Raw genomic sequence first — 23739 nt, forward strand, 5'->3', positions numbered from 1 at the left:
GATTTGCGGACCCATTGAAGTGAATGGGTCCGCATCCGTTATGCGGAATGCACACGGAACGGTGCCCGTGTATTGCAGATCCGCAAATGCGGTCCGCAATACGGCAACGGGCAGCACACGTTCGTGTGAACGAGCCCTTAAGCCTCATGCAGACGTCAGTGTTTCACGGACGTGTGCTGTACGTGTTCTCCACGGACAGCACACGTCCCTATTCATTTTAATGTGTGTATTCACACATCAGTGTTTCAGCACGGTCCGTGGGTCCGTTTTTTTACCACGGATGCATGCTCTATTTTGTTTGTGTTCACGGATCCATCACGCCCATTAAAATCTATGGGTCCGTGAAAACCACGGATGCCATCCGTGTTGCATCCGTGTTTAACGGATCATTAACAAGAGATTCTTTGAAAATAATTTTTCAGCTGTTTGAGTGTTAGTGAAACACGGATGCAACACGGACAGCAAAAAACGGACCCACAGACCCAACACGGATCTGTCACGGGAAAAAACATGGATTGAACACGGTCTGTGTTACCACTGATCCAAAACTGACACGGACGTCTGCATGAGGCATTATTGATAGAAATCACTGACCAAATAACTGAAGTGTGAACTTGGCCTTACAACAATGAGCCAAAGCCAAATGATAATGTATGCATTTTTGGTGCAGTTTTGCCTTGGCGTAGTTATAGTGCAGCTCTCCCTCTGCTTCCCCAGTAATTAGTCCCCGTAATGTTCCGTTCCGTGCTTCCATTCCGCATCTCCGGATTTGCGGATCGATTGAAATGAATGGGTCCTCATCCGTGATGCGGAATTACAACGGAACGGTGCCCGTGTATTGCGGATCCGCAAATGCGGTCCGTAATACGGGAACGGGACACCAACGGTCGTGTGAACGAACCCTTAGTCACAGTAGCTGCCCCCCTAGAGTAGTCAAACAGTACCCCTCCCCATACAGTAGTAGACACAGCAGCCCTCTGAACTACTGTAAACTAATAGCAGCAGCCCACTTACTCTCCGGTCCTAACAGACTGATAAAGGCGAGGCACATAGTGTTGTCATAACCTGACACATTGGGGGTCATTTATGAAAGTAGTTGCAAGTCCCTTTTTTGACTGGCCATGTGCAAATATTTCATCTCAAGGACAGTTTTACGCCATATTCAATAGATGAGGCAGGACAGGGGCGCAGCAGGAGCGTGTCAAGGGCTGTGCCAGGGACGGGACCAGGGCCTGGAGTCGTTTTTACACCAGGCATGTAGATGCACCTTATTTATGACAAGGTGAAGGCCTCATTATAGTGCAGGGGGAAATCCAAGACCGGCGTAAAAAGCCAGTCTTAGTAAATGACCCCCACCGTGTGCTTACTCTAGCCTGCAAAAGTGGCTTTTGCCTGAAAATGCTGCCAAATATCAGTCTGATTTTACTCACTTGTAGTGTGTCTGTCACAGCAAAAGCGAAAAATGCCAATATCTCCGTGAGCAATACAATCCTAATTACCATATATACAGTACATACATAATCTTTGTATTGCTCCAGTTTCTAATATAAAGACATTTATAGGCTGAAGGTGAAAATCCTCATTGAGTGGGGTTAACACTGGCTTTTTGCAGATAGATCCAGATCCAGTAAATATAAGATTCAGTAAAATCATTAACTTACACATTAGTCAGGTTTCACAAAATGGAAACTTTTGCTGGTGTTATTTTAAGCGTTAGGAAGATTTTTCACTGGCACTTAGTGACTGTCACTTTGAGATAGCAAAGTACACGTTGAACGAAGCAAATAACTTGCAGCTTCTCAGAAATGTGCAACACATTTCTCGCTGGATTAATAATTAAAACCCACGATTGCTGATAGTGCAATGCCATCTGTTGGTAGAAACCTCCGGTCTACGACAAGTGAATGGAACATGCAGCCATGTGACTGCTCAAACTTTAACCAAAACTTTGTAGTTTACAGAACAGACATGAATCCGGCTGAGGAGGCACCTACTGACGTCAACACATGGATTTTCTTTAGTCACAATCACAATAGCAAAATGAACTTGTAAAAGCTTTGCTCTGTCTGAACTGGAATGTCAATTGTTTTAGTGATCCCCCTCCAGTACGTATAGGGAATGCACTATATCAGAGCAGAGAGGGACTGACACAGCTAAACTGCAAGACTTGGAGGGGCAAGTTCTGCAGTATATAATGTTATTAACACATTAAAGGACATCCCCATCTTATAATACGATAGCAGATCACTAGAATATGCCACCCCTTTATGATCGGTGGGGGTCAGACCTTTGGAACCCCAACTGAAGGGTCCAAAGTGCAGATGGGTGAATCGATTTGTATCATCAACCAAACTTCAACACCTGCAAGGGGCTGTCCCCGTAGTTGACGACACTTGACTGACAGGCCTGGACATCATGGTTGGCCCTAACCATCTTGCATCTGTGCCGCTGTTCTAAGTAGCAGCACAAGCTGCTTCCACTACTGGAGCAGTGACTGTGCATGTTCTTCTACACTTCCAGGTAGCAGCACATGAACAGTTGCTACTCTGGAAAAGGAAGCAGGCAGAGTCTCTGCGCTTGCGGCGTTACTCAGAGCAGCGGTACAGGTGCCAGATTGTTAGGGACAGCCAAGATGTCCAGCCCTGTGTGTCAAGCAGCAGGGAGAACATCTTCAGCTGCGGGGACAGCCCCTGGCTACAGCCGGTGAAATTTCCCCCGACTGGAGTAGTTTTTACTCCTCATTTACGCCTGTTTCCAGGAGTAAAAGATAGTAAATGTGTTGTGGTTGAAGTGATGAGGATGGTGCAAAAAAGGGTCTTTCGACTGTTTTTACACCAAAACCTGGCAAAAATGTTTGTAAATGACTCCAAAAGTTCCCTATATCATTCTCCACTGTCTAACCTGTTCGCTAGCAGCGACAAACAGCAGAGACTGCGGCTAATTACCGTGACCGGCAATAATGCCGATCGCGGTAATTAAAAGCTTTAGATGCCGTGATCAAGTGAGATCACGGCATCTAAATGCACAAAAACCCGGAAGCGCTTCTTACCGATGCCCCGTGCGGCCAATGTGGGCAACAGTAGTTGCGCTGAACATTGTAAGCCTCGCTGACGAGGCTTTAAGTGTTCATGCTGCAATTCTTATTTTTGCCACCAAATGGCAGGCCAGGATAAGAAATGAGCAATTTCTAATGTAAATCTCATTTTAAAAATCCCTGATAGAACTAAATAAAAAATTAAAAGACATTATTTATGGCTCGTATACAGTGGGGCAAAAAAGTATTTATTCAGCCACCAATTGAGCAAGTTCTCCCACTTAAAAAGATGAGAGAGGCCTGTAATTTTCATCATAGGTACACTTCAACTATGAGAGACAGAATTGGGGGAAAGAATACAGGAAATCACATTGTAGGATTTCTAATGAATTAATTGGTAAATCCCTCTGTAAAATAAGTATTTGGTCACCTACAAACAAGCAAGATTTCTGGCTCTCACAGACCTGTAACTTCTTCTTTAAGAGGCTCCTCTGTCCTCCACTCGTTACCTGTATTAGTGGCACCTGTTTGAACTTGTTATCAGTATAAAAGACACCTGTCCACCACCTCAAACAGTCACCCTCCAAACTTTACTATGGCCAACACCAAAAGGCTGTCGGTTGTAGACCTGCACCAAGCTGGGGAGACTGAATCTGCAATAGGCAAGCAACTTGATGTAAAGAAATCAACTGTGGGAGCAATTATTAGAAAATGGAAGAAATACAAGACCACTGATAATCTCCCTCCACGCAAGATCTCGTCCCGGGGGGTCACAATATGATCACAAGAACGGTGAGCAAAAATCCCAGATCCACACGGGGGGACCTAGTGAATGACCTGCAGAGAGCTGGGAACAAAGTAACAAAGGCTACCACCAGTAATGCACCTCGCGGCCAGGGACTCAAATCCTGCAGTGCCAGACGTGTCCCCCTGCTTAAGCCAGTACATATCCTGGCCTGTCTGAAGTTTGCTAGAGAGCATTTGGATGATCCAGAAGAGGATTGGGAGAATGTCATATGGTCAGATGAAACCAAAGTAGAACTTTTTGGTAAAAACTCAACTCGTCGTGTTTGGAGGAGAAAGAATGCTGAGTTACATCCAAAGAACACCATACCTACTGTGAAGCATAGGGGTGGAAACATCATGCTTTGGGGCAGTTTTTCTGCAAAGGGACCAGGATGACTGATCCGTGTAAAGGAAAGAATGAATGGGGCCATTTATCGTGAGATTTTGAGTGAAAACCTTCTTCCATCAGCAAGGGCATTGAAGATGAAACGTGGCTGGGTCTTTCAGCATGACAATGATCCCAAACACACCGCCCGGGCAATGAAGTAGTGGCTTCATAAGAACCATTTCAAGGTCCTGGAGTGGCCTAGCCAGTCTCCAGATCTCAACCCCATAGAAAACTTTTGGAGGGAGTTGAAAGTCTGTGTTGCCCAGCGACAGCCCCAAAACATCACTGCTCTAGAGGAGATCTGCATGGAGGAATGGGACAAAATACCAACTACAGTGTGTGAAAACCTTGTGAAGACTTGCAGAAAACGTTTGACCTCTTTCATTGCCAACAAAGGGTATGTAACAAAGTATTGAGATGAACTTTTGTTATTGACCAAATACTTATTTTCCACCATAATTTCCAAATAAATTCTTAAAAAATCAGACAATGTGAAATTTTTTCTCATTTTGTCTCTCATAGTTGAGGTATTTACAGGCCTCTCTCATCTTTTTAAGTGGGAGAACTTGCACAATTGGTGGCTGACTAAATACTTTTTTGCCCCACTGTATGAGCTTCAAAATCATCACAATTATTTTTTTTTTAATGTAAAAAAAATTTTTTTAAAAAAGTTTAAATCACCCCCCTTTCCGTATAATTAAAAAATAAATACCTAAATAACAATAAATATAAATGCCCATACTATTAAAATATATTTTTTAAAAATTCCAATACGACAAATGGCGTAACGGAAAAAGGTTCAAAATGGCCAGTTTGCAATTTTTTCATTGCTTCTCTTACCCAATTTTTTTTTATAAAATGTGATAAAAAAGTCACGCACACTCCAAAATGGTATCAATAAAAACTACAGATTGTCCCGCAAAAAATGAGCCCCTAAACAGCTCAGTAGACATAATTATAAAAAAGTTATGGGGGTCAGAATACGGTTATGTAAATTTTTTTATTTTTATCAAAGTTTAAATTTATTTTTACACTATTTAGCCATAAAATACCTATACATATGGGATATCGTTGTAATCGTACTGTAATCGTGTTCTTTTTACCAATTCCACCCCATTTGGATTTTTTTTTGCCGCTTCCCACTACATTTTATGCCATAATTAATGGTGCCATTAGAAAGTACAACTTGTCCTGCAAAAAATAGCCCTCATACAGCTATGTGACCGGAAATATAAAAAAAGTTATGGCTCAAGAAAAACAGGGAAGAAAAATGAAAACCCAAAAACGAAAAAACCTCTGCTTTCCTAATGGTTATGGCATATTCACATGTAGAAACTGTTTTTCGATGGAGCTGCAGTTTTAGGCTAGGGCTACACGGCAACACTGGTCGCCTAACACCTGTAGAGGCCAGGATCGCCGAGCAGCGGTGATCAAGTAGAAATGAGGGGGATGGATTTCTTGTGGCCATCCCCCTTATTTCTATGGGATCACCGCTGCTCAGCAATCCTGGCTGTGACAGGTGTCGAGTGACCAGTGTCACCGTGTAGCCCTATCCTTATGTGTGATAAATAAATGTATTACACATGTATAAAGTACAGCCACATAGAAAACCTCAGCAAAAATGCACTTGCTCTTCCAGCCAGTTCCCACTTCAATAGCTAGGTGTGACTGACTACAAAGACTGCATCAAAACGGCATATGAGAAAGCACGCTTAAAGGAGTAGTCCCATGTCAACAACTTCTATCCATAATATAGGGCATAAGTGTCGGATTGGTGGGGGTCCAACTACTGGGGCCGTGTTGCCCACGTTTGATTGGAACGGTAGACACACACGTGTGTCGGCTTCTCCATCCAACTCTATGGCACTGCTACAGATAGCCGAGCACATGAAATCAGCATTCTCCAGCAGTCCCATGGAGGTGAATGGAGTGCAGAGAAGCACAAAGGGAACATGGGCCCCCGTTCTACTGAGCAGTGGGGGCCGTGCGGTTGGACCCCTGCCAGTCAGGTGCTAATAACACTATCCTGTGGACAGGGGATAAGTTGTTGTCATGTGACATCCCCTTTAAGGGCTATATGCAGTGTGTGGCCAAGTCATGGTAACTGTGTGAAGATGTCAGTGAAGGATCCATGTTTGGTCAGTGTGTCCGTTTTTTTCCCCTCCCATATGTCATCCATAATCCACGGATGTTGCTCAGATGAAAATTACTTTCCAGAGCATCTCCTATCAGTGGTCAGTGAAAAGCGGACAAACACGGATTCCAAGGACTCAAGACTTCAATGGGCATGTTTGGTTCACATCACAGACCAAAGTAGACCTACAGTCAGTAAAGAAATACTGATGTGTGGGCAGGCACATTAATATCAATGGAAACTCAGTGAAAAACAGAAATGCTTACGAGGCGTTAATTCTAGTTGCTGGGCCGCACCTGTACTTGCTTTGGCTTTTGGTTACGGAGTACAGGTGAGGTCCAGCAATGAGTGGTAACTGCAGTGCGGTATCTGCAGCTCAAGCTGCTTGTGTAATAGCACCCTTAGGCCCCTTTCACACGGGAGAGTATTCCGCGCGGATGCGATGCGTGAGTTGAACGCATTGCACCCGCACTGAATACCGACCCATTCATTTCTATGGGGCTGTTCACATGAGCAGTGATTTTCACGCATCACTTGTGCGTTGCGTGAAAATCGCAGCATGCTCTATATTCTGTGTTTTTCACGCAACGCAGGCCCCATAGAAATGAATGGGGTTGCGTGAAAATCGCAAGCACCTGCAAGCAAGTGCAGATGCGGTGCGATTTTCACGCACGGTTGCTAGGAGATGATCGGGATGGAGACCCGATCATTATTATTTCCCCTTATTACATGGTTATAAGGGAAAATAATAGCATTCTGAATACAGAATGCATAGTAAAATAGCGCTGGAGCGGTTAAAAAAATAATAATAATAATTTAACTCACCTTAGTCCACTTGATCGCGATGCCCGGCATCTCCTTCTGTCTCCTTTACTGAATAGGACCTGTGGTGAGCATTCATTATAGGTCAAGGACCTGTGGTGACGTCACTCCGGTCATCATGATCTTTTACCATGGTGATGGATCATGTGATGACCGGAGTGACATCACCACAGGTCCTTGACCTGTAATGAATGCTCACCACAGGTCCTGTTCAGTAAAGGAGACAGAAGGAGATGACGGCATCGCGATCAAGTGGACTAAGGTGAGTTAAATTATTTTATTTATTTATTTTAACCCCTCCAGCGATGTTTTACTAAGCATTCCTTATTCAGAATGCTATTATTTTCCCTTATAACTATGTTATAAGGGGAAATAATACAATCTACACAACACTAACCCAAGCCCGAACTTCTGTGAAGAAGTTCGGGTTTGGGTACCAAACATGCGCAATTTTTCTCACGCGAGTGCAAAACACATTACAATGTTTTGCACTCGCGCGGAAAAATCGCGGGTGTCCCCGTAACGCACCCACACATTTTCCCGCAACGCCCGTGTGAAAGAGGCCTAAGGGTTCATGCACACGACCGTATGCCCCCCGAGACATACGGTCCGTGAGCGGGCCATATGTCACGGAGCGGCATACATCGTGTGCACGGGAGCGCACAGCATCATAGGTTACTATGATGCTGTGCGCATCGGGCCGCCCGTGGGACAATTGTCCCACACTCATATGATATTATGAGTGCGGGACAATAGCCCCGCGGGCGGCCCCATGCGCACATGATGCTGTACGCTCCCGTGCGTGCGATGTATGCCGTTCCGGGACATATGGCCCACTCACGGACAGTATGTCTCGGAGGGCATACGGTCGTGTGCATGAGCCCTAAGGCTGGGTTCACATCATAAGGCCTCTTGCACACGACCGTATGGCTTTTTCTGTGTTTTGAGGTCCGTTTTTCACGGATCCGTTTTTTGTTTCAGTAGTGTTTCCGTTCCGCGTCCGTTCCGTTTTGCCGTTTGGTTTCCGTTTGTGATCTGTTTTTTGCGGATCGCAAACAGAAAAGGAAGCATACAATAATGTTTAAACAGTAAGTAAAATAACTGAAATAAAGTGGCCTAAATGGGAGAAAATGCTCAAAAACCCCAAACACTGTGGCGTGGTTATAACCGGGGGAGCAATTCTTCCGCATGTGATCCGTTGCTAACAGCAATCCCCAGCAAAAATGCATACAATGGAGGATGTCGGCAGCGGACCACATGCACCACAATGGCATCCTACACAAGATGGGATAATGTGTGGATGCAAATATAAAAAACGAGATTTTTGTATAACTTACCAGTAAAATCTCTTTCTCGCTCTTTCCTTGGGGGACACAGAAGACCTTGGGTATAGCTCATCTCCATAGGAGGCGTGACACTAAGTGAAGACTGTTAAGCCCCTCCTCCACAGCTATACCCTCAGCCTGGAGAGAGAGACTGCCAGTTGCGTGTCCAAGCAGTGAGAAAAGGCAAAGTCCAACAAGGAACCAACAAGCCAACTACCCAACGGGTAACACAAACTCGGAAACCGTGTAGAGAAAAACAATGAATGGGTGGGTGCTGTGTCCCCCAAGGAAAGAGCGAGAAAGAGATTTTACTGGTAAGTTATACAAAAATCTCGTTTTCTCGCCCAGTTTCCTTGGGGGACACAGAAGACCTTGGGACGTTCAAAAGCAGTCCAAAAGGGGAGGGACCACAGCTCCAAGGCGAAGCACCCGAAGGCATCAAGGAACCGCCGCCTGCAGACCCAGGCGGACCAAGGCAGCATACGCCGAAGCCAGAGTATGCACCCTGTAGAACTCTGTAAAGCGTGCAAGGAAGACCTGTGGCCGCCTTGCTCAAATGCATGGCCGAAGCCCAATGCCTCCGGCCCAGGAGGCACCGACCGCTCTGGTGAAATGAACGGTGACAGCAAAGGCAGAATCCTGCCCTCGGTGCGGTAACCTCAGTAATAGCCAATCTGATAAAGCGGCGGAAAACCACCCTGGAGTCCGTCAACTCTAAGCGCGGACCTCCAGGAAACCCAAGAGACCGAACGTCGACAAGAGTCGGAGATCTCCAAGTAAAACCGGCAAGGCCCAAACAACGTCCAAATCGGTGAAGTGTTGAAGCGAAAGGCAACACCACCTTCAGAAGGAAGGAACGGGATGTAGAAACAGCCCTGTCCTGGGAAAAGACAGAAGGCTCAGAACAAAAAGGGGCCATTCAGGCACCCGTCAGAGACACGACTGATACGGAAACACAACCGTACAGGACAGGCGGGGTAGAGAGAACTTCTGTAACGGCTCCAAGGAAAAGATTGGAGCGCCGAGAGCTCAGTATGTAGTTCCCAGGGCGGTACCGAAGGACAGTACAGAGGAACCAAAGAGCCATTTCGAGTAAGAAGGTCTTGACAGGCCCAGAGGGCCGGGGAACGCTAGAAGAGGAAGAACAGCGCTGACACTTGACACCTCAAGTAAAGGAATCCCAGTCCCAGGTCCAGGCCGGACTGGAAAAAAGACAGAACCATGGGGAGAGAAAAAGTCAGAGTGGGGAATGCACAGCTTCCCACAGAACCCCAGACAAAAAAAACATAAGTCTTACGACAGATCCTGGACGAAATACAGCCAGGAGCGGACAGTAGCGAACCCGCTGGAGTCGCCTGGCAAGCGGGCGAAAACCCAATGTGATCAGGCGCAGACCAGTAACACGGGCAGAAGTCGACAAAACTGGTCCCGTCGGCCCCCGAGCAACGTTGTCCCGTATCCACCCGAGTGGGGGAGCAGAAGGACAGACGGAACGGAACCAAAGGGTCCGCCCAGTATCCGCCAGATGCCAGGACAAGACAGGCTAAAGTCCATGCTGATGTAGCCATGTTCTACAGTCCCGGTGTGGGAGATCAAAGGACAATCTGGACCGAAAGGTAGTCCCCCCAAGTTACCGAGAAGGTAAGTCTACAGCAGGACCATTGTCTTAGAATGGACCACGCAATCTGCACTCAGCGGGAGGACAGAACGCGGTAGACTCGGTAAATAGGCACAGCTAATACAGCCAGTGTGAACAAGGGAGACAGTACGAGGCCAAAAGGAACACCGGAACCATCCACATGAACAACCATGCTCTCCCCAGAGGGGAGGACAGTGAAGGAACAGCCTCTGAAGTCTGGCGGGACAGAAGCCACATCGGAGTGATCTGTACCGAGCGGGAGTCAAACAGAGCCGGCGAGATAAGGTAGTCGAGACAGAGGCCGGCATAACCCCCTCCAACCGAACGGAGGAGTGGGCAACAGGGAAGCCATAGGACAGCTCAAAAGCAGAACCCTGCTACACTGTGAGATGCCCGGTTCACCGCCTCGCAGAAGGCGAATACCCTGAAGAACCCAAGGTGGAGGACCTCCGACCTGGGTAATCGAGCACCCAAGCGAATTTGGGTGACCTTCCCGAGAAAAGCGGCCCGCACCTGGTAGCAGATCAGACTGAAGCGTAGAGGCGCCAAGAGGAAGGACTCATACCACACTATATCCGAAGAGGAGGAAATTGCAGCAGGCAAGGGAACCGCAGTCCTGCCAGAGCCAACGAAGAATTCGAGGGGCGCTCCAGACAACAGCACTCTCGACCATGTGACCACTAGCGCAGGGAAGCAATACCGCGGAAGGACGAATGGGCACGCATCTAGGAACCACGAACACTCCCTGGGATGAAGGGCCAACTAAATGAATGAGTACCACCCAGCTCCGTGCAGCAGAGAGCAAGTAGAGCCCGTCCGGGTCAGGTGGACAGAATGAACTCCTTAGAGACGAGTGCAAGGCTTGCGGCAAGCATCGTATCCCAAGAAAACAAAAGTATGCCGCAGGAAGCAGATGAGGCATACGTACGAGCAGCCCGTAAGCAGTGAGAAGGCCAACCCACCTACAGGAGGAGAAGGCATACACGGCCCAAACAACGCACAAGAACGTCCGCTCACTGCAAAAAGGTTAATTCAGCGAAAAAGGGGGCTCGCCACACAGTGCCACAGCATGTACGTAATTGCAAAGTGCAACCTGCAAGGGAGTTATGCACAAGCCTAGTATAGCATGCGATGGAACGCAAGCAGTCCGCCCCGAAAGGGGGGAAATTGTATCTGGCAAACTGCAGTCGGCAAGAGTGCAAAGGCCGGTCCCAAAAGGGAGTGATGCCTAAGGCCGTACCTACTTCAGAGAAGCAGGACATACCCTATAATCCAGCAGGAACGCAGGAGGTCCACCTAGTGAAAGGGGAACATGCACAGGGTTATCCTAGCATTAAGTGAGTGTGCAATAATACACCCAACACTGACTTAGCGAGAGTGCAACTACTCTGCCAATGAAGGGGGACATGTACAAGTCCAGCACAGCCATACAAGGACAGCCGTGAATCTCATGAGCGTGCTAAATTCTGCCCATGGAATGTGGGGTGGTCACGCACAAGGCCAGCACCGTATCCAATGGGAGTGCAAGCGTTCCACCCATGTTAGAGGGCCATGCTCATGGCCAGCAAGGTATCCGGTGAGAGTGTAGCATGCCGCCCAGAAAAAAAGGGGGGGTAATGCACATGGCCAGCATCTCATCCAGGGAGAGTGCGTGCACCCGCCATGTATGGGAGTCATACACATGGCCAGCAACGTACTGGTGAGAGACAAACAGTCAGTGAGAATGTGTGTATGTCACCTGAGGAAGGATGGCATGCCCATGGCAGGCAGCGAATCCAGCGAGAGTGCGTACACCGCCCACGGAAGAGGGGTCATGCATATGGCCGACAGCGGATCCAGCGAGAGTGCAAGCACCCCGCCATGTATGGGGTACATGCACATGGCCAGCAACGTACCTGCGAGAAAACAACCACAGACAGAGGGATGTATGTATGCTGCCTGAGTCATGCCTATGGCCGCAGCGAAACCAGTGAGAGTGCAGCATAGTAACATAGTACATAAGTACATCATAGCCCATCAGAGAGAGTGCAGCGTTCCGCCTATGGAAGGGGGTCGTGCACATAGCCAGTACCGTATCCGGTGAGAGTGCAGTATTCCCCCTAAAAAGGGGGGTCATGCACATGATCGGCAACTAATCCAGTGAGAGCGCTGTGTTCCGCCCATGGAAGGGGGTCACGCACATGGCCGGCAGTGAATCCAGTGAGAGTGCAGCGTTCCGCCTAGAGAAGGGGGTCGTGCACATGGCCGGCAGCAAATCCATAGAGAGTGCAGCATTCCGCCTATGGAAGGGGGTCGTGCACATGGCCAGCACCGTATCCGGTGAAGGTGCAGTATTCCGCCTAAAAGGGGGTCATGCACATGGCCAGCCGGCAGCCAGGGAGAGTGCAGTATTCCGCCTAGGAGGGGGGGATGCACATGGCAGGCACCATAACTGGAGAGATGATGAATGCTGCCTACGGAAGGGCCGCATGCACTTGGCCAGCGCCGTATCCTGGAAGAGGGCAGGAAAACCGCCTAAAAGGGGAAATGCCCTAGCAGCGACGCAGGTTGGGAGCGCAACACTATGCCGCCTGTGGAAAGAGGGCATGCAGACATGCAGCACTACTGATGAGGCTGCAGCGTCCTGCGCAGTCCAAAAGAAATCTGTTATTATTATTTTATATATATATATATATATATATATATATATATATATATATATATGTATTTATTATTATTTCCTTCTTTTTTTTTTAAAACACAGCCTCTCTGAGGCTAAAGGGGGCCACCATATAGGGGCACAGTAGTCAGGAAAAAGGGGAGCCAGCCATACAGGCCCATTGGGATCCGGCCTGTACCCAAAGGGTTAACATGGATCCGGCCTGGAGGGCGGCGCTGCGATCCCCTGGGGGCGGAGGAACCTCCCGGCGGGAAGAATTCGCGCCTGGAGAAGTTCCCGCCCCCTCCACCAGAGGCCGGAATTTTGCGGCCTAGTAGGCCGTGAAGCCGGGGTCTAAATTTTGCGGCGCCCGGTATGTACCGCCGGGACCTGAGGCGGAGCGGCGCATCAAACCGGCCGCGGGTGCCCAGCAGGCCGCGAAGCCTGGGCCAAAATTTGCGGAGCCCCACCGACCGGCACCGACGGTCGGCCGGGGCCTGCTGGGCCTAGAAGTCAAGCCCAAAGCCGGCCGCGGGAGCCCACCCCACCGGCCGGAAGAGTCAGGGGCCCAGAATGGCGGCTTGCCGGCCGCGGGAGCCCACCCCGCCGGCCGGAAGAGTCAGGGGCCCAGAATGGCGGCTTGCCGGCCGCGGGAGCCCACCCCGCCGGCCGGAAGAGTCAGGGGCTCGGAATGGCGGCTTGCCGGCCGCGGGAGCCCACCCCGCCGGCCGGAAAAGTCAGGGACCCGGAATGGCGGCCTAGCAGGCCGCGGAGCCTGGGCTAAGATTTTTGCGGCGCCCGGCCGCACCGGAATACCAATGTCGGCCGGAGGCGAGGCCTTACTCCACAGCCGTCAGGAGCCTCAGGCCTGGAGCAACACTCCGGTAGGAGATGTAGGGGGGGACCCAGAGACCGGGTGCCTGTGCTGATAGAGAAATAAACTATGTTGCCGCTTCTGTAGCTGGCTGTGGAGACAGCCACTGGCTGCATGTCTATAGGAGCCAGGCAGGGGGGGGGGGGGCAGAAGGAGATTGCCGCTCTGCGGCACCCCAGGGGCCAGCATAGATCCAGCAGGGTACTAGAGGCCCAGTATGGGGGTCAGGCACGCAGGAGACCAGGGTGGGGGGGTGGGGGACGTAGGGCTGGAGAAGCCTCTCTCTTACCACAGCCATCTTCACCCTCGGTCCATTCCAGCAGGGTCGCCCCTTCAGCTACTGGCACCGTAGTGGCAGGACGCTGGAAGAGGGACTTGGCGTGCGGGCGACCCTTGCGCTGGCGGGATGTAGGGGAGCTGGGCTGCCCTGATCCACCTTGTCTTCTGTGGGGGAGGCAGCAGTGCGGGTGACCGGCACTGGCGCAGCTCAACCCCGGGAGAACAGAGAGGTCTAGTGCGTCTCTGTTATCCCTGATGATCTGGAACAAAAAGAAAAGAAAAAAGTAAAAATCTAAAATTTAAACAAGGAGAAACCAGCCCTGCAGAGCAGGGAGTGTCTTGCCTCCTTGGACACTAAGCAAAAAACTGGCAGTCTCTCTCTCCAGGCTGAGGGTATAGCTGTGGAGGAGGGGCTTAACAGTCTTCACTTAGTGTCACGCCTCCTAGGGAGATGAGCTATACCCAAGGTCTTCTGTGTCCCCCAAGGAAACTGGGCGAGAAATACATAAATTACTGCGAAAGGTGCACCACAATGATATGCAACTGACTACACTGGCTAATCCCTCAGGATGATGTTAAGAACTGAGGCTATAGCCAATGTATTCCTGTCAGGAACACATCGGAGCCCTTTTGCACCACCATCAAGGTATCTCAGTGTGGCATGGGTTCCTACCACTAGACTACCTACGGAGTGTGAACACGATCATTGTGGTGCACCTTTCGCAGTATTAAACAGTAAGTACATAAAAAAATTGGGCTGGGCATAAAATTTTCAATAGATGGTTCTGCAAAAATGGAACAGATACGGAAGACATACGGATGCATTCCGTATGCATTCTGTTTTTTTTTGCGGACCCATTGACTTGAATGGAGCCACGGATCATTATTTGCGGGCAATAATAGGACAAGTTCTATCTTTCAATGGAACGGATATATGGAAAAACGGAAACGGAATGCATACGGAGTACATTCCATTTTTTTGGCGGAACCATTGAAATGAATGGTTCCACATACGGACCGCAAACGGAATCCGCAAAAACGGAACAGAAACAAAAAATGTATTTTCCATTCTTCTGATCTCATTTATTCTTCAATGGATCTCAGATGGAAATGCCAAATGTGCATAACTGATGCACAGTATCTGTTTTTCTGCAGGTTCCTGTTTATTTTCTGTTCTTCTGACAGATCAGAAGAATGGAAAATGAAACGGTGATACGATCCCAGTCTTAGGGCTCATGCACACGAACATATTTTCTTTCCGCTTCCGTTCCGTTTTCTTTGCGGACTGTATGCGGAACCATACACTTCAATGGGTCCACAAAAACAACGGAAGGTACTCCGTGTGCATTCCGTTTCCGTAATTACATCCCGCAAAAAAGTAGTGCATGTCCTATTATTGTCCGCAAATCACAGTCCGAGGCCCCATTAAAGTCAATGGGTCCGGAAAAATACAGAACACATACGTATTTCATCTGTATTTTGCGGATTCACACTGTAGAAATGCTATGCCCAGCCCATATTGCTCATGTGGTTTGGTGATTAATAAATTACTGTTTCCGTTTCCGATCTGCAAAAAATGGATCGCATACAGAAACCATACGGATATGTTCTGTGGAATAACGGAACGGAAGAGGACTTAAATCTGAGAAAAAAAACTCAGATACGGAACAAAGGATCCGTGAAAAACGGACTGCAAAACAACAACGTTCGTGTGCATGAGCCCTTACTTTCACAATCAGGAAAATCAAAACCAATGATGTCACACATGCAAACCCATACCTGATCAGCATTGGCGAGTTTTAAATGAGCTGCTGCCTCTTCTTTTGTTAAGAGAATGCAGTTCCATGGAGACCACTCGTAATATTTGTTCCATCTCACCATGGCTAGTTCATAAAGGTCATCACAGGCGCTTAAAGCAGAATTACAGCCCCAGATATTCTCAACAAGATACTGGAGATCTTCTTGCTGCAATGAAAATGTCATGGTCAGTTGGTTCACCAAATTTTTATTGTGTAGCTAAAAACAATGAGACCAGCAATAAAGGTAGCTCTTAGACAAAATGGATTGTTTTCCCAACAGATAAAGTATTGAGTTAATCAGATCATTACAGTGTAATGTATCCTAGATAGTGTTAAGCGATCTCGCGATTTGAAAGTTCGGCATTCGGGTTTGGGTTATCTAAGAATTCTGTAATGGATTCGGTTACCAAGGACCATAACGGAATTCTGTGATGCTCAACACTAATCCCAGATGACACTACTCCAAGAAATGTAACACCTTATATCTGGATATTTGTAAACCCTTTATAATTAAATATTGGGCTGCAGAAAATGGGGTAAGATACTCCCTCAATCCTCATAGTGTGAGAGCTCATGCACACGACCGTTGGATGTTTTGCGGTCCGCAAATTGCGGATCACAAAACACAGATACTGGCCGTGTGCAGTCCTTATTTTGCGGAACGGAACATCCAGTCCCTAACAGTGTTGAGCGAACTTCTGTTTTAAGTTCGGCGTCTAAAGTTCGGCTTCCGGTTAGCGGAGAAACCCGATATGGATTCCGAATTCCGTTGTGGTCCGTGGTAGCGGAATCAATAATGGGAGATTATTGATTCCGCTACCACGGACCACAACGGAATTCGGAATCCATATCGGGATTCTCCGCTCACCGGAAGCCGAACTTTAGACGCCGAACTTAAAACAGAAGTTCGCTCAACACTAGTCCCTAATAGAACAGTCCTATCCTTGTTCATAATGCGGACAATAATAAGACATGTTCTATTTTTTGTGGGACGCCCATGTGGACATACGGAAACGGAATGCATACACAGTAATTTCAGTTGTTTTTTTTTTGCGGCCCCATTGAAGTGAATGGTTATGCATACAGGCCGCATAAAAATAATGGAACGGACATGGAAAAAAAATAAGTTTGTGTTCATGATCCATGAAAGTGGAGAAACCAGCTCAGCCAGTTCATAAGAATACGAATACAGACACTGTCCAGGTCTGCCCGATTCATACTTGAGTGTTTTAGCATCAGTTGTGCAGGTTGGGGGACACCTAGTAAATAGTGACCATAAAGTAATAACCTTCCAATTGTCATTCAAGAGAGTGTTTCTTCAGGAGAAACAAAAATACCAAACTTCAAAAAAGCAATAGGCCTAACTAACTGGGACAAAGTCCTCAAAAATAAAAATACAGCCGCAAAATGGGATATTTTTAAAAGCATCCTAAAATCTAATTGTTAACCACTTGCCGCACACGTAACGCCGATAGGCGTCCGGGCGGCGGCAGTCTCAGGCTCAGCTACGCCTATTGGCGTCATCTCGTGTGAGCCGAGATTTCCTGTGAACGCGCGCTCACAGGAGCGCGCATTCACAGGATCGCAAAGTAAACAAGTTGAACTACAGCCTGACAGTGGCGATCATTCGCTGGCAGGCTGTAGATGCGATTTTTTTAACATCAGAAAGGTATATTAGACGCTGTTTTGATAACAGCGTCTGATATACCTGCTACCTGGTCCTCTGGTGGTCCCTTTTGCTTGGATCGACCACCAGAGGACACAGGCAGCTCTGTAAGTAGCACCAAGCACCACACTACACTACAGCCTCCCCCCTGTCACTTATTAACCCTTTATTAACCCCTGATCACCCCATATAGACTCCCTGATCACCCCCCTGTCATTGATCACCCCCCTGTAAGGCTCCATTCAGACGTCCGTATGTGTTTTGCGGATCCGCAAAACACGGACACCGGCAATGCGCTTTCCACATTTTGTGGATCCGCACATCGCCAGAACTATATAGAAAATGCCTTTTCTTGTCCGTAATTGCGGACAAGAATAGGACATGTTCTATATTTTTGCGGAACGGAAGTGCAGATCCGCAATTCCGGATCCGAGCGGGACAAAGTCTGTCCCCATAGAAATTAATGGGTCCGCAATTCCGTTCCGCAAAATGCGGAACAGAATTGCGGACGTGTGAATGGGGCCTAAGGGTCCCTTATCACCGCCAGTTACTTAGCCACTTGTTAGGTAGTTAGCGCCCACCGCACCGCAGTCACTGATTAGTCACTGATTAGCGTCATCGCTGTCGCTAATCAGCACTAGTACTATATAGTATCTGTAAGTGATCAAGACTGATCGCAATCAGATCTATATCAGTACATTAGGGTCACCTTAGGCTCTACAAAAAACGCAGTGTTCGCCCGATCAGGCCTGATCTTGTGCGCACACTTGCGTTCAGTCTGCCCCACCGCAGTGACAGAATTATTTTTTTCTGATCACTGCAAAAACACAGTAAAATCGCTGCGGTGCTATAAAGATCACTTTTGAGCTTTTTGGATCTTTATTAGCGATCACAGCTTTTTTTTTTTTTTTTGTACATTTTTCAGAGATTTTTTCATCCACATTGAACGATGCGAATGAAGAAATCTGTGCCGTTCATTTTTTCTTTCAGCCCAGAGGCTGAACGGAAAAAAAAAATCTCATTACCCGTATGCTCAATATAAGGCCTCATGCACACGACCGTGTCGTTTTTTGCGGTCCGCAAACCACAGATCCGCAAAAAACGGAAGGCGCCCGTGTTGACTTCCGCAATTTGCGGAACGGAACGGGCGACGGCAATATAAATGCCTATTCTTGTCCGCAAAGCGCGGACAAGAATAGGACATGTTATATTTTTTTAGCGGGGCCGTGGAACGGAGCAACGGATGCGGACAGCACACAGAGTGCTGTCCGCATCTTTTGCGGCCCCATTGAAATGAATGGGTCCGCATCCGAGCCGCCAGAACGGCGGCTCGGATGCGGACCCAAACAACGGTCGTGTGCATGAGGCCTAAGGAGAATAGCAGAAACTCCTAATGCTGGCCATACATTTTGGAAAGAAGACACCCCAAGGTATTCGCTGAGGGGCATATTGAGTCTATGAAAGATTGAACTTTTTGTCACAAGTCAGCGGAAAGGGAGACTTTGTGAGAAAAAACTAAAATACTTCTATGAACTCGCCATGCCCCTCACGGAATACCTTGGGGTGTCTTCTTTCCAAAATGGGGTCACATGTGGGGTATTTATACTGCCCTGGCATTTTAGGGGCCCTAAAGCGTGAGAAGAAGTCTGGAATCCAAATGCCTAAAAATGCCCTCCTAAAAGGTACTCGTTGGACTTTCGGCCCCTTTGCGCATCTTGGCTGCAAAAAAGTGTCACTCATGTGGTATTGCCGTACTCAGGAGAAGTAGGGCAATGTGTTTTGGGGTGTATTTTTACATATACCCATGCTGGGTGAGAGAAATATCTCTGTAAATTGACAACTTTGTATAAAAAAATGGAAAAAGTTGTCATTTACAGAGATATTTCTCACACACAGTATGGGTATATGTAAAAATACACGCCAAAACACATTGCCCTACTTCTGAGTACGGCGATACCACCCCACAAATGACCCCATTTCGGAAAGTAGACACTCCAGGGTATTCACTGAGGGGCATAGTGAGTCCGTAAGAGATTTTTATTTTTTTTGCCAGAAGTTAGCAGAAATGGAAACTTTATTTTTTTTTTCCTCAGAAAGTGTCATTTTCCGCTAACTTGTGAAAAAAATTAAATCATACATGAACTCACCATGCCCCTCCGTGAATACTTTGGGGTGTCTTTCTAAAATGGGGTTATTTGGGGGGTATTTATACTATCCTGGCATTCTAGCACCTCAAGAAACATGACAGGTGCTCAGAAAGTCAGAGCTGCTTCAAAATGCGGAAATTCACATTTTTGTACCATAGTTTGTAAACGCTATAACTTTTGCGCAAACCAATAAATATACACTTATTGGATTTTTTTTATCAAAGATATGTAGCACAATAAATTCTGACACAAACTTGTATAGAAATGTAATTATATTTGAACAATTTTACCAGAAAAAGTTAAAAGTACACTTTTTTTGAGAAAATTGCGGTCTATTTTGATTAATATCAGAAAAACGAAAAATGTCAGCAGCAATCAAATACCACCAAAAGAAAGCTGTATTTGTGAGAAGAAAAGGAGGTAAAATTGATTTGGGTGCCAAGTTGCATGACCGAGCAATAAACCGTTAAAGTTGTAAAGTGACGATTTGTAAAAAAGGGCCTGGTCACTAGGGGGGTATAAACCTGTGGTCCTTAAGTGGTTAAAAAGGGTACATACCTTATGGGAATAAAGGTTAAGGAACAAGAAAAAAAAACAATGTGGATAAATAGAAATGTAAAGAAAGCAATAAATGACAAAAAGAAAGCACTTAAATCACTAAAACAGGAGGGTAGCGAGGAAGCATTGAAAAACTACAAGGAAAAAAATTAAATATTTAAAAGACAAATAAAATCAGCCAAACTGGAGACACAGAGATTAATTGCCAAAGAGAATAAAACTAACCCTAAAATGTGCTTCAATTATATAAATGGTAAAAAGTATAAATCTGAAGGTATCGGCCCTTTACAAAGTGATGAGGGGGGAGTTGCAGACAGCGATGAGGAGAAAGCAAAGCTATTAAATATTTTTTTCTCCACTCTTTTCACTGAGGAAAATAAACTGTCAGATGAAATGCAGAATTTAAAAGTAAATTCCCCATTAAAAGTGCCTTGTCTGACCCAGGAAGAAGTACAACGGCATCTTAAAAAGATTAAAATAGACAAATCGCCGGAAACAGATGGAATAACACCCCCTTATCCTAAGAGTATTAAGTAATGTCATAGCCAGATCCTTATTTTTGTTAATTAAGGACTCTATACTGACAGGGAGTGTTCCACAGGATTGGCGCATGGCAAATGTGGTGCCAATATTCAAATAGGGTTTAAAAACAGAGCCTGGAAACTATAGGCCGGTAAGTTTAACATCTGTTGTGAGTAAACTGTTTGAAAGTTTTCTAAGAGATGCTATCTTGGAGTACCGCAATGAAAATAAGCAAATAACGCCATATCAGCATGGCTTCATGAGGGATCAGTCATACCAAACTAACTTAATCAGTTTCTATGAGGAGGTAAGTTCTAGACTTGACCGCGGCAAATCAATGGATGTCGTATATCTGGACGTCTCCAAAGCATTTGACACTGTACCGCATGAAAGGTTAGTATATACAATGAGAATGCTCAGACTGGGAGAAAACGTCTGTATGTGGGTAAGTAACTGGCTCAGTAATAGAAAACAGAGGGTGGTTATTAACAGTACATACTCAGATTGGGTCACTGTCACTAGTGGAGTACCTCAGGGGTCAGTATTGGGCCTCATTCTCCAATATATTTATTAATGATCTTGTAGATGGCTTGCACAGAAAAATATAAATTTTTGCAGATACACCAAATGGAAAAGGATTTAGGAAAACTAGAGGAATGGTCAAAAATCTGTCAACTAAAATGTAATGTTGATAAGTGCAAGATAATGCACCTTATTGTGCTTCTCTTAATGAGAGCAACGAAATGTTTTTCCGTACACTTCTGTGGATGGACAACAGGTTGGATATCTCAGGAATGCTCCGAAAACAGCAGCTTAGCTCATTGTTTTGAGGTGTTTACATTGGGAATATGAAATGTGTGACGTTACTGCTTACACTTGTCTTAATATTTGCAAACAACCACATGAAAAAGAAATGAAAGAAGGAAAGCGTCATGCTGTATAAACAGGTGGTGACTGACGGGCGCAGTGTGAGCAGACAGCTATGGAGAGGTCTGTGTTTCTGTTCTAGGGTACATCCACAAGGGATGTCATCTCTGGCGGTAAACTGATCCTGCGCGAGTAACGTGGGTTTGTAGCAGGTTTGTGCATTGCAAAGGGTGGAATCCGTGGTGGAAATCCACAGCAAATCTAAAATCTGCACCTCAGGTCAATGTAAGCTGCAGATTTTTCTGCAGTGTGTGAATTAAGGGGGTCATTTACTATTCTGAAATAAGCCTAAATTAGGAGTATTTCAGGCGCGGATGGTGGCGCAAAGGCTATCTGCGACTTCACCCCTCTCACGCCAGGTCTAAAAATGTAGGCAGGGAAGGGGACGGGCCGGCAGGTCCGTCTCATTCACCATTTTCTATGCCGGTTTTAAACGTAGAAAATGGTCTAAATGTAACACGGCTAGGAAGATGTCTTACATTTAGAACTGCCGCTGGATGTGCCATAGTTATCTGTCATAACTGCAACGGATCCACCGCCAACTATGGGGCTTTATTAAGACCGGCGTCTAAAATGCCAGTCTTAATAAATGTGCCCCTAAATGTCTTTAAATGTCATCTACTTTGCTGGTGCTGTAAAAGACTGAAGATTTGCGGAATACAAAAACCAGGCAGAATATCCGCAGCGCTTCAGTCCTATGAGGAGATATTCTAACACCAGTTTAACCTCCCCCCGCCCCCATTTTATCCCACAACCCCAAGTGATAACACCCCTTGATAGATGATAAGAATACAAGTGCAAAGATATCTTAGTTGGCAATAATGTTTTCCGGGAAAATAAAGCTATAATCAGTCGCTCACAGGCATGTCAAGTGTTTGGTGGGCAAGGGACTGGCTTCCCTCCCCAACCCTCTCTTCCTAGAGCCTTCACCTAAAGGGGTTTTACCACATAAATTATTTATCACCTATCCTGTGAGTATCAGATTGTGGGGGGGTTCGCCCAGTGTGACCAAGAACAAGGGGTCCCATCTCTGAATGGAAGTTGTAGTGTGCATTTGGTCCACTACTCCATTCACTTCTAACTGACAGAGTACTGTCTACATCAGCCCCATAGAAGTGAATGGATCAATGAACCTACATGCACACTACCACTTCATTTAAAGAGGGGTCTCAGGGACCCATCATCCTTGGGATCATTTGAGCCCAACCGCTGGAAAGTGATAAATCATTTCAGTGGCATAACCCCTTTAAGTGCAGGAGGAAAGGAAGCCAGAACACTTCTCTGCTGACAGGACATTTGGCATCTCAGTGAATAAGCAAAAAAAGTATGGCTGTCACCTATCTGATGTTGGCAGCACTTTGGAGGGGGGTGGCTGGTGACTTTATGCTAGTTTCACATTAGCGTTAAAACCATCCGGCAGGTTGTGCCAGCAGAGGATCAGTCTGCCAGAGTTCATTATATCCGGCATACCCATTGACTATAATGGGAAGCGGCAGGGATCCGCTCTGTTTCCGGCATTAGTGCCAGTATTTTTTAGGACAAAAACTGATTCAAGTGTTGTTTTTTGTCCAGCCGAATGCCGGCACTAACGCCGGAAACAGACCAGATCCCCGCCAGGTCCCTTTAAAGTCAATGGAGCCTGGCGGTGCTCCGGCTACTTCCGGCTATACAGGAAACAATGAACTCCGGCAGGCTGTTACTCCGCCAGAACGGCCTGCCGGATGGTTTTAACGCTAGTTTGAAACTGGCCTGAAATAACAGCATGACATTGAAACAAAACTGCAAAATCCAGTCCAACTTAATCCAATCCAGTTTTGACAGAAAAGTTACCTGGAGTAAGAATGCAATTTTGGTGTCATCTCCATAATCTGCTTCTGATTTTTTCAGCTGCTTGAGTAACATTTTGTACTTTGTAAACTCTTCTCTCTGCCGAGCTTCATTGTCTAATTTTGAACATTTCCGGCACCGCCCAATAGTGCGAGCATTAGCAGACAGAGAAAACTCAGTTGAGGGGAGGTAGCTTTTACAACTGGGACAGAAATATATGTTTTTCCGGAAGACTGCAGAGTCCTGGGGAACCTGAAAATAAAATATGGGTGTAATGATTTTGTACTGTATATGGAAGTCGACACAAGTACAACACGAGTTAAATTACAAATAGAAATCATAATGTCAACCACAACTTTTTTAGGCTCCATGCA

General features: G+C 46.7%; 1 protein-coding gene across 1 annotated transcript in view; it reads right to left on the reverse strand.

Moving 5' to 3' along the window:
- The window catches only part of IQUB (IQ motif and ubiquitin domain containing), a 56926-nt gene that overhangs the window by 9370 nt on the left and 23817 nt on the right, over positions 1-23739 (reverse strand). The window contains exons 12-13 of the mRNA XM_040411757.1: positions 23369-23617; positions 15699-15884 (exon numbers count right to left, since the gene is read on the reverse strand). Of these exons, the coding sequence (XP_040267691.1) occupies positions 15699-15884; positions 23369-23617 (435 nt within the window). The remainder of the gene's footprint in view (positions 1-15698; positions 15885-23368; positions 23618-23739) is intronic.

The sequence above is a fragment of the Bufo bufo genome, chromosome 1 (assembly GCF_905171765.1).
Source record: "Bufo bufo chromosome 1, aBufBuf1.1, whole genome shotgun sequence".
NCBI classification, from domain to species: Eukaryota; Metazoa; Chordata; class Amphibia; order Anura; family Bufonidae; genus Bufo; species Bufo bufo.